Here is a 13134-nt window from a genome sequence, read left to right as displayed (position 1 = left end):
TGAGAGGAAGATGTCTGTTACTTTTTCAAGTCAAAGGTCAAGATCACAGTAACATTTAGTAGGAAAACCTTGTAGGCAGTATACAAACTAAACTGTTGGGGCTAGGACCATCAAACTTCGTACACATACACTTTATGCCAAGTGGAGGATGCCTATTGTTTCTTAAGGTCAAGGTCATAGTAGCAGGATGTAGACCAATTCATAGGAGCAAGGACCATTAAACTTGGCACACATACAACAAGTGAAAATTTTACATAGAGAGTACACATACATGATTGGTCTTGTTTTTTCGATGCAAAGAAAGTATGTCACACCCTGATGATTGCTGATACTACTTGAAGGCAAGTTCTATAAATCATGGTGTAAGAAAAACACCCTAAATTAGCTTTTCATGGGTGTATTATGTACCGTTGGCGGTACTTCTGGTGTACCTTCTGTCCATCCGTCTGTCTTTCAGAAATCTAGTGAACGCTTCTCCTCCTATATTTTATGGCTTATTGGATAGACTTGAAACTTTGTACAATGCTTCATTGCCATTTTTAGATGTGCATATTATCGGGACAGGAGGATCTAATTATTTTCCTGAAAGTTATAGTGGATCTAAGAGGGATGGAGGATGTAAAATAGCTTGTGAACACTTCTCATCCTATATGGCCTATTGGATAGATTTAAAACTTTGTACAATGCTTCATTGCCATTTGTAGATGTGCATATTGTTGGGACAGGAGAATCCAATTATTTTTCTAAGTTATAGTGGATCTAAGAGGGGTGGATTGATTGAATATTGTTTAACGTCCCTCTCGAGAATATTTCACTCGTAAGGAGACGTCAACACTTCCAGTGAAGGGCTGCAAAATTTAAACCTATGCTTGGTGCTTGTGGCCATTGAGCGGGGGGGGATCTTTATTGTGCCACACCTGCTGTGACACAAGACCTCGGTTTTTGCGGTCTCATCCGAAGGACCGCCCCATTTAGTCACCTCTTACAACAAGCAAGGGGTACTGAAGACCTATTCTAACCCGGGTCCCCACGGGATAAGAGGGTTGGAAGATGTAAAATAGCTTGTGAACACTTCTCCTATATGGCTTAACGAATTGACTTGAAATTTTGTATGATACTTCAATGCCATTTGCATATGTGCATTTTGCAGGAACAGGAGGATCCAATTGTTGTCCTTTAAGTTATAGTGGATCTGAGGGGTGGAGGGTGTAAAATAGTTTGTGAGCACTTCTCCTATGTGGTTTATTGGGGTTCATATTGTTTATGTTCCTGCTCATGCTTTCTCCTCCATACCATGCAGTACATTAAAGGGAGGAGGTTTTATTTGGAGCACTACCAACTTGGGGAGCTGGGGAAACATTTGTTTTTCATAAAAACAATCTCTAGTTAAATTGGGTATGCTAACTCAACAAGTCAGTCATCACAAAAGTGGACCAGATGAAGGAGGAAAGATAAGCTGTTAGGTATGTTTATATTTTTAAAAAGATTAATTTCAAAATAAACTGACAAAGAAGTTGTACAGCATCTCGCTGAAAGCTGTGCGACTTGTCAAAATCTTTGCTTCTAAAGCAATGTTTTTCTGTGCTCTTGAACACTGGAAATAGGTTTTTTTTTCATTGGTTGAATATCACAATAAGGAATGGTAAAGGGACTGATTGTATAAAGAAACTGAGACACACCTTCCAGCGAAAATTTCAGCATTGTGTCCCATGGGAGGTAAAAGAAGTACGACAGACTATGGATTTCAGATGATGGTTTCTTTGGGGAGATTTTCATAAATTTTATACATGATACTTGGATTAAGCAGAGGAAGACTTTCCCATGTATTTTGGGGCCCTTTCTGATACTGTATGTCAGTTTTGTAATCAGTAACAGAAAATTCAAACTAGAGTTAATTAACCGATATGATTTTGTATTGTAGCTCTTGGTTCCCCAAATACTGTGTCCAGTTTAGACCAAATTACTCGGAAAGAAACAGATATACCCAACCTTCCACAGGTAAATAGTAGAATGTAGATAGATGTGTTTTAGTTCGACCTAAATCGTAATTAGATTTGTCTTCTTAGTATTTCTATACAGTAGATGTAAATTGCTCTCCAAACCCCACTCTATTTCTAATGATTGTTTAATGTAACTCAATAGATGCAACATATTCAGATTGTTAATACTAATTAATTTCATGTACAAACAAAACAAAAACAATTCAGATTGCTGAGCAGACAGAGTTGCCTGCCCTTGATGAGCAGAACATTCATTTTCTCCTGGATGAATCAATCAGAACTGAAGCTATTCCAATGGTGGACATACCTATAGGTCAAAGGTAATAATTTTATGAAAGGATAAAATAGTTACTGTAGATCACTTTCAGGAGATTTTATTTTCACAATGATGTATTTATTCCTGAGACATAACTTTCACAAATCGGTATGTATTGTGAAGTCTCCTACATTGACAAGTTCAATCGCGGGAATAAAATTTTGCAATTGACTGTTCTCGCAAATAAATTTTCTTGCAAATAAAATGTGATTTACAGTAGTTGAATATAAATTCTTGAGTTCTAGACATACCAAATTTCATTGAAAATGAGAAATATACTTGTCTAAGAAGGGAATAACTGAATATTTGAATAGATTATATGTGGTTAAAAATTGCTTAGGTTATAACTTATCTTCCTTTCTCCTCCTGTGTTGTCCAAAGTGATTTTATCAAATCCTGGCTACCAGATGCCCTATGTACAATATAAATTTGACAAGTAAGGTACCTTTAGTGTCTGTGCAGAAATCTTTATCTGATGTGTCCGTTTCCTTCATTCACAGGTATCTTGATTGCTATTTTGGGTCCACTGACTCAGAAAATGTTGTAGGGATGAAGACTTGATCAATGAAGTTGTTATTTTTTAGAAGTATTGGTGTATTCTGGAATCACCATGTCCATGTGTCCGTAGAAGTGGTTAGGCATATAGTTTTACCCTTGTCCATTCTTCTGTCGTTCCGACTGACACCCAGTTTTCTGGACTTGTTTTTCTAAACACCTTGATATTTTGTATGAGGATGTATATCTATGAATTATAAAACAAGATTGAGTTTTGTTCTGTTTGTTGATTTTTTATGGTGTTGTGCTCCATTAATGTAGAGAAATTAAAGTTGGGACCAGTTTTCTGGACTTTTTTTTTCTGAATGTCTTGAGATATTGAATTGATTTTTTGTATACAAATATAAATTGATAAGTTAAAGATTGAGTTTGAATTTTGTTATGGTTCATTGATTTTTTTTTTTTTTTTTAGCTTAGATAGATTACTGTTGCTACCAGTTTTCTGGACTTTTTTTTACACCATCAGATATGGAACTGATTTTTGTATGCAGATGTATATATTGATGTTTTAGACGGGGTTTGAGTTTTGTACCAGTTTGTTGAATTTTGATGGAGTTGTTTTATGGCTGTTGCAACATGCAGAATACTTGGGAGCGGTGGGGGATAGGTAATACGTTAAGTTTTATTGTGATCTCATGGACTTAGAGTTTTTGAGAGTCGCCTGAAATAAATGATAAGTGACATTGTAACGTACTATTTCTTTATGGTTTTTTCTTCTTTTTTAGCTCTGTAAAGGCATCTAAAGCTTCCATAAATCTTTCATCTCCTCAAAAGACAACAAAGGAAGCAAAAGAGCCAGAACAACAAGTTTTATCACCCAAAGAGAGGACTCCACGAGGACGGGCTGAAGAACCCCACCCTGAGGCACCACCTGCCCTTCGTGAAAGTCGACCAAGGCCACCAGAGGTCACCATGATGCCCCTTCCTGAAGAGGAAACTCGGCGATCATCCAGAAAAGTAATATTATCAGTCATTTTTATGTGTTAATACTTCTGTCCAGTTTGACTTTCTTCAAATTCACTTGAGTCAAAGGCTTTGGCCTATAATAAAAATTGCTGTGTTTCTGCTAACACGACTGATCCTAATTATATAGAAAAACACAGCATTCCTTATATGTAGAAAGACACAACATCCCTTATATATAGAAATACACAACATCCCTTATATATAGAAATACACAACATCCCTTATATATAGAAATACACAACATCCCTTATATATAGAGATACAACATCCCTTATATATAGAAATACACAACATCCCTTATATATAGAAATACACAACATCCCTTATATATAGAAATACACAACATCCCTTATATATAGAAATACAACATCCCTTATATATAGAGATACAACATCCCTTATATATTGAAATACACAACATCCCTTATATATAGAAAGACACCACATCCCTTATATATAGAGACACAACATCCCTTATATATAGAAATACTCAACATCCCTTATATATAGAAATACACAACATCCCTTATATATAGAAATACACAACATCCCTTATATATAGAAATACAACATCCCTTATATATAGAAATACAACATCCCTTATATATAGAAACACACAACATCCCTTATATATAGAAATACACAACATCCCTTATATATAGAAATACAACATCCCTTATATATAGAAATACACAACATCCCTTATATATAGAAATATACAACATCCCTTATATATAGAAATACACAACATCCCTTATATATAGAAATACACAACATCCCTTATATATAGAAATACAACATCCCTTATATATAGAAACACACAACATCCCTTATATATAGAAACACACAACATCCCTTATATATACAGGGTTTGACATTTACTTTTTTTAGCACTAGACCAGTCGGGCTACTTAAAATGCTTTTTGCTAGACCTGACCTTACATCCACCAGCCCCAACCAACTTTCCAGAAACTGATAGTTTTTCCATACTTAAATGTACTTAATTCAAATGACAAACATTTAAAGTTTGCATGAACTAAAACGTATTTAATTGTCTCAAAAAAGAGCTTTAGTCTCGTCATTCAATTTAATGCTTTCATTTTCAAACACATTTTCTGTTTCTTTAAATTCTACCCGGCATGGAAATTCTCTAGTCCATATAAAATAAAATGACCTCAACCGTTTTTTTAATCTCTATTTCATAAGCCCTGCTTTGTTTCTTCCCAACCTTTAACTTTTTTTCTCTTGGGACATCTTTCCTTGAGAACAAGAAGTTGTATTTGAATATAGACATTCCCGCACATGTCAACACCGAAAAATGGTTGTTTACGATGCAATTTATTAATTTGATAAATACTTTCTTATATTTGATTCAAATAAACTGGGTTGTTTAAACAAAATGAAAATAAATTCATCTAAAACATAACTTTGCAAACATTAACATCGAGTAGATGTCGTAAAACATCACTTCCAACTGCGACTTATTTATTATAGAACTAAAAATAGAGATTGTGTCATCATGCAGTTCAAAATTGCTCGCAAAGTCTACAGTTATTCTTTTTTAGTTAAGAATAAAATATCTTATGGTTTAAAGTTTCTTGTTTATTTTTTCAACACGACCAGTCGGACTAGTAAATCGACATTTTACCTGACCGGACCTATCATTTAGTAGACTCAGTCGGTCGGACGTGCCTTAGTGTCAAACCCTGATATAGAAATACACAACATCCCTTATATATAGAGACACAGCATCCCTTATATATAGAAATACAACATCCCTTATATATAGAAATACACAACATCCCTTATATATAGAGACACAGCATCCCTTATATATAGAGACACAACATCCCTTATATATAGAAATACACAACATCCCTTATATATAGAAATACAACATCCCTTATATATAGAAATACACAACATCCCTTATATATATAGAAATACACAACATCCCTTATATATAGAGACACAACATCCCTTATATATAGAAATACAACATCCCTTATATATAGAGACACAACATCCCTTATATATAGAAATACAACATCCCTTATATATAGAGACACAACATCCCTTATATATAGAAATATACAACATCCCTTATATATAGAAATACAACATCCCTTATATATAGAGACACAACATCCCTTATATATAGAAATACACAACATCCCTTATATATAGAGACACAGCATCCCTTATATATAGAAATACACAACAATCCCTTATATATAAAAATACACAACAATCCCTTATATATAAAAATACACAACATCCCTTATATATAGAAATACACAACATCCCTTATATATAGAAATACACAACATCCCTTATATATAGAGACACAGCATCCCTTATATATAGAGACACAACATCCCTTATATATAGAAATACACAACAATCCCTTATATATAAAAATACACAACATCCCTTATATATAAAAATACACAACAATCCCTTATATATAGAAATACACAACATCCCTTATATATAGAAATACACAACATCCCTTATATATAGAAATACACAACATCCCTTATATATAGAGACACAACATCCCTTATATATAGAAATACAACATCCCTTATATATAGAGACACAACATCCCTTATATATAGAAATACAACATCCCTTATATATAGAGACACAACATCCCTTATATATAGAAATATACAACATCCCTTATATATAGAAATACACAACATCCCTTATATATAGAGACACAGCATCCCTTATATATAGAAATACTCAACATCCCTTCTATATAGAAATACACAACATCCCTTATATATAGAAATATACAACATCCCTTATATATAGAGATACAACATCCCTTATATATAGAAATACACAACATCCCTTATATATAGAGACACAACATCCCTTATATATAGAGATACACAACATCCCTTATATATAGAAACACAACATTCCTTATATATAGAAATACACAACATCCCTTATATATAGAAATACACAACATCCCTTATATATAGAAATACTCAACATCCCTTATATATAGAAACACACAACATCCCTTATATATAGAAATACACAACATCCCTTATATATAGAAATACACAACATCCCTTATATATAGAGACACAACATCCCTTATATATAGAAATACACAACATCCCTTATATATAGAAACACACAACATCCCTTATATATAGAAATACACAACATCCCTTATATATAGAGATACAACATCCCTTATATATAGAAATACACAACATCCCTTATATATAGAAATACTCAACATCCCTTATATATAGAGACACAACATCCCTTATATATAGAAATACACAACATCCCTTATATATAGAAATACACAACATCCCTTATATATAGAGATACAACATCCCTTATATATAGAAATACACAACATCCCTTATATATAGAAATACACAACATCCCTTATATATAGAAATACACAACATCCCTTATATATAGAAATACACAACATCCCTTATATATAGAAATACACAACATCCCTTATATATAGAGATACAACATCCCTTATATATAGAAATATACAACATCCCTTATATATAGAAATACACAACATCCCTTATATATAGAAATACACAACATCCCTTATATATAGAAATACAACATCCCTTATATATAGAAATATACAACATCCCTTATATATAGAAATACACAACATCCCTTATATATAGAAATACAACATCCCTTATCACTGAGTTTAACCCTGATCATTTAATGATTTACTTCTCAGGAATCAAGACTTAATAAATGCACAGGGATCCGCTGAAAGCTATCTTGAATTGAAAGGCAAAAAGAATTTATAAATCTTCATTATGCAAATGATCAAACTTTTTATTCAACACTCCCCAGTCCTGTATAGATACAGGATATTGTCTTGTCATTTGAAATAAGCATATATTGATAGTGAAACAGTGGACAATTTAACATCAATATACTTCGATATATATATGCGTTCATAGTAACCAAACTACAAAAATACATACATGTTATTATATGCCATGGTTCTCGTATAAGATGGTGGTATATTATGATTTAAAGGAGGAATACAGGGTATTGAAAGTCTGTGTATTATCTTTCAGAGACAGAGACAAATTGACCTGTCAATGGAGTTGGCCCCCTTGCCACCTAGTCCTAGTACCAGAAAAAGGAGACGTCGTCACTTGATTATAGATGCGAGCATGATGATTTCCAAAGTGGAGATGAAGAAAAACCTGCAGACAGGCAGTGATCTGTGTAAACCATTCGTAAGTGTGACATTTACAGGCTGTGATCTGTGTAAATTATTCATAAGTGTAACATTTACAGGCAGTGTTTTGTGTAAATCATTCATAAGTGTAACATTTGCAGGTAGTGTTCTGTGTAAATCATTCGTAAGTGTGACATTTACAGGCATTGTTCCATGTAAACCATTAGTAAGTGTGACATTTACAGGCAGTGTTCCATGTAAACCATTAGTAAGTGTGACATTTACAGACAGTGTTCCATGTAAACCATTCGTAAGTGTGACATTTACAGGCAGTGATCTGTGTAAACCATTCGTAAGTGTGACATTTACAGGCAGTGTTCCATGTAAACCATTAGTAAGTGTGACATTTACAGGCAGTGATCTGTGTAAACCATTCGTAAGTGTGACATTTACAGGCAGTGTTCCATGTAAACCATTAGTAAGTGTGACATTTACAGACAGTGTTCCATGTAAACCATTCGTAAGTGTGACATTTACAGGCAGTGATCTGTGTAAACCATTCGTAAGTGTGACATTTACAGGCAGTGATCTGTGTAAACCATTAGTAAGTGTGACATTTACAGGCAGTGATCTGTGTAAACCATTCGTAAGTGTGACATTTACAGGCAGTGTTCCATGTAAACCATTAGTAAGTGTGACATTTAGTAAGTGACATTTATGCATCAATTTCCAGACACATACAATGGTGAAAATGCAAGGTTGAACCGATGAAGTGTGGACCCCCCCCCTCCCATTTTTTTAATTTTTTAAAAATTTTTACAGCAGAACTCGTTTTCTTGCCACATATAACAAAGAATTTTCGTGCAGTTATAACAGCAACTTTTTTCTGTTTCTCCCCATACCACAACTTTGAAAACAACGCAGAGTGCCTATAGACTCACTATATGTGATAGTAACTTGTTCTTGTTTCATGAAAAGTTGCCCAAGTTGATGCAGAAAATGTGATCTCATTACAAACTAAATATTAAAACCTCGCCGGAATTGGAGACAAAATAATGGTTCCAATACCTCATATTAAGTAAAAATGAAAATTACCTGTACCACATCGTACATTTCCTATATATCCACTTGTAAAACTTTGATCCCCTATGATGCGCATCTGTTGAAACACAATAACAGTTATTGCCCCTCAATTCAATATTTTGAAACATATATATAATAGATTATTCATATATAACTTAAACTTTTGAAATATTTTATGGTTAGGCCAATTCAACTTAATTAGTAGATTATCATCCAGGGTCAGCAAAAAGTATGGGGCGGGTGGGAGGATTTTATTTTTTAATTTTTATTTTCTGAGAAAAATATTAAAGGCAAACAATTTTTTTTTTTCAACAGATGCGTATCATTTAATGCCAGGTGGATATCAATCTTTGCTATTTTCACAGATGAATTCTAGGTTAATTTAAGCTCTAATTTCAAACAGAAATATACCTAACTTCTTCAAGATTTACGCCTGTAAGAAGGCGAGAAATTAAGAAAACCATATAGATCTATTTTCTTCACGTGGCTTTTCACGTTGCTATACCAGAAATGTAAACAAGAAGTGTAAATACCGGAGTTGGACATGAAAATATTCCGGAAATCACAAGTTTCGCAAAATAAAAAAATTCGGGGCGGGCCAATTTTTGAGGGGCTGGTGGGGATGATAATCTATCAATTAAGTTGAATTGGCCTGAACAAGATTTTTAACAATAACTATTGAAAATGCATAAATCTTATTAAATCATTGATTTTGTGAAATCTTATGATGTCACAGGAGGGTGGAATTACGTTCAGACCAATAAATGTTTTTAGAGAATCTTCTCCAGAACAGCAAGACCATCCCTATGTTGTGTAGATTCTAGTTCAGTAAAGTCGTGACCCTGTAGGCCTCAGGTGGAGTCATAATATAATGGGTACCTCAAATTTTTCTTGGGAATAAAGAGGGTAAAAATGATAGGATGGGCTCAAAATGTTTCATGGGAAGAGGGTAAAAAAATCTTTTAAGAATTTTCTTCTGGAGAACAGCAGGGCCAATGTGACTCAGGTGAGCATTGTAAACCATGGGTCTCTTGTTTTACGATCTGATGGCTTCGAGCACAACTTGTCCTCGCCCTTCATTATATTATAATCACCTTTTTTCACCATTGACAGAGAGTTCCTACCATTGAGCAGTCAGACTACAGCACTCTGTTAAATCAACCTGGCAGGAGGGGCCTGAGATTGTCTCCCCTTGTTGACATTTGGCGCCACAACATAAAGCCTGGTCTTTGGGAGACGGACACTGATATTGACACTCCATTCTGGACAGTGCCAAGTATTTCTAGTGAGTGTGTAACTTCAGCAAGGTTGGATTGAAATGTAAGGGTTGCCTGTTAGGTACTGAAAGATTATTTTCTGTGCTACTTGAATGTGATAAAGCCACCAGCAGAAACAATTGGAAATATTCTGATATCGCTACTTTTATTTATCTTCACTGTTCCAAATATTTACTATGTATATGTATATTTTGCCTTTTTGAAATGTCTTTTCCACATTTAGGAGATGACTCTACAGCCACTCGGAGTAAGCGTTCCAGGCGAGCTCTCCTAACTAAACCAGAGGTGGACCTGCAGCCAGAGATTCCGGTCATTCAGGACGCAATGGACATACATGTACCACCACCACAGCTGGACGTTCCTGGACAACTTGTCGGGGTATCACCAGAAAGGGCCAGGGCAAATATCAGCACAGAAGTAAGTGAAACGTTCAAATTAAATCAGGGAATTTATACTGTCAATGAGATGCAGAATCGAGGATAAAGAACCTTCTCAGCTTACCTGGCCATCACTTGCTTGCCAACTTTTATGTGGAACTATTGTCATTTTTAGCTCACCTGAGCTGAAAGCTCGTGAGCTATTCTTTGCCTGATGTCAGTCGTCTGTAAACTTTTTACATTTTCGACTTCTTCTCCAGAACTATTGGGCCAATTTCAACCAAACTTGGCTAAAAGCATCCTTGGGTGAAGGGCTTTCAAGTTTGTTCAAATGAAGGGCCATGTCCCTTTCAAAGGGGAGATAATCACAATAATGCAAAAATAGAGTGGGGTCATTTAAAAATCTTTTTCATAAGAACCACTGAGCCAGAAAAGCTGAGATTTACATGAAAGCTCTCTGACATAGTGCAATTCAAGTTTGTTCAAATCATGCCTCCCGGGGATGGGAAGGGGCCACAATAGGGGATCAAAGTTTTACATACAAATATATAGAGAAAATCTTTAAAAATCTTCTCAAGAACCACTGAGCCAGAAAAGCTGATATTTACATGAAAGCTTTCTAACATAGTGCAGATTCAAGTTTGTTCAAATCATGGCCCCCAGGGGAGCATATGTGTTTTACAAACATCTCTTGTTTATAAATAATATACTAGATGACCATTTCATTAGACAACTTCTGATTTGATCTGAGGAAGCCATTATATAGTGTGCCGTGTGGGGAGTATTAGTCCCGAAAGGACAGTTCTAGTTTATCCCAAGCGGGGCTTGGTTGTCTGTGTTCTCTAGCTGTCATCACATTGTGTTCATCTTTTGTCATCACATCGTGTCCATCTTTTGTCATCACATTGTGTTCATCTTTTGTCATCATATTGTGTTCATCTTTTGTCATCACATTGTGTTCATCTTTTGTCATCACATCGTGTCCATCTTTTGTCATCACATTGTGTTCATCTTTTGTCATCATATTGTGTTCATCTTTTGTCATCACATTGTGTTCATCTTTTGTCATCACATCGTGTCCATCTTTTGTCATCACATTGTGTTCATCTTTTGTCATCACATTGTGTTCATCTTTTGTCATCACATTGTGTTCATCTTTTGTCATCACATTGTGTTCATCTTTTGTCATCACATTGTGTTCATCTTTTGTCCATGTAATTCTCTTGAATGATCCCCATAAATTACAGTGGCAGTTCTGCAGAATGATTCCTTTAACCATACTCAATATAAAGTATACATTGGCAGTTCTCAAGAATGAATCCTTTACTGTAAATTCCTATATACTGTAAATGTATTACATTTGGCTGTGTATTCTATTAAGTGCCTTTGGCGGAACGTAGCTTCCGCTAAATCAAGTACATCGCTAAATGCAATCCGTAAATCTAGATGTTTAAAGTAATTCAGGAATGTGCTAAATCAAATCTACGCTAACTTGTTGAAAAAACTATTTCCGCCAAATATCGTACACGCCAAATATAATATGTTTACAGTATATGCGACAAATTTATTATCGCGTAATTTCGCGAGAAACATCACTCACGAAAAAATATTTCTCGCTTTTATTTTTATATTGCTAAAATACATGCAAAACCACTTGATCAACAGAGCACTCTTGAATTTATGTTCTCGTGATTCGACGTCCATGAGCCATATCGCGATAATAAACACTCGCGTAAAATAAGGAATCTACAGTATTCATACTCGGTATAAAGTTTACAGTGCAGAATGATTCCTATAACCTTACTCGAATATCTGTAAAGTTTACAGTGCAGGATGATTCCTATAACCTTACTCGAATGTCTGTAAAGTTTACAGTGCAGAATGATTCCTATAACCTTACTCGAATGTCTGTAAAGTTTACAGTGCAGAATGATTCCTATAACCTTACTCGAATATCTGTAAAGTTTACAGTGCAGAATGATTCCTATAACCTTACTTGAATATCTGTAAAGTTTACAGTGCAGGATGATTCCTATAACATTACTCGAATGTCTGTAAAGTTTACAGTGGTAGTTCTGCATAAATATTACTTTTTGACAAGGTCTAAATTCCAATATGGCTGCTGTGGTTTGGATTGCATGGCTGAGACAAGATTGCTTTCTCCAGAGTGACCTCTCACTAATCAATAAATCATCCTTAGGCAAAGGGCGTTCAAGTTTGTTCAAATGAAGGCCGGGCCATGATGTGAATCTCCACTTTCTGACAAAGTGGAGATTCTAGTAAAAATCATGACCCCTGGGGTTGGGGTGGGGCCACAATAGGGGAACTAACTTTGCACAAACATCCTTAGTCATAAC

The 13134-nt window shown here is 34.7% G+C and overlaps 1 protein-coding gene across 1 annotated transcript in view; it reads left to right on the top strand.

Annotated features, from left to right (window-relative positions):
• The window catches only part of LOC125659415 (meiotic recombination protein REC8 homolog), a 55066-nt gene that overhangs the window by 23319 nt on the left and 18613 nt on the right, over positions 1-13134 (top strand). The window contains exons 7-12 of the mRNA XM_056148809.1: positions 1922-1998; positions 2208-2320; positions 3597-3828; positions 7934-8098; positions 10237-10408; positions 10624-10817. Of these exons, the coding sequence (XP_056004784.1) occupies positions 1922-1998; positions 2208-2320; positions 3597-3828; positions 7934-8098; positions 10237-10408; positions 10624-10817 (953 nt within the window). The remainder of the gene's footprint in view (positions 1-1921; positions 1999-2207; positions 2321-3596; positions 3829-7933; positions 8099-10236; positions 10409-10623; positions 10818-13134) is intronic.

This window comes from Ostrea edulis, chromosome 9 (assembly GCF_947568905.1).
Source record: "Ostrea edulis chromosome 9, xbOstEdul1.1, whole genome shotgun sequence".
In the NCBI taxonomy this organism is placed as follows: Eukaryota; Metazoa; Mollusca; class Bivalvia; order Ostreida; family Ostreidae; genus Ostrea; species Ostrea edulis.
The sequence above is the reverse complement of the archived record's forward strand: the minus strand, read 5'-3'. Positions and strand labels throughout refer to the sequence as shown.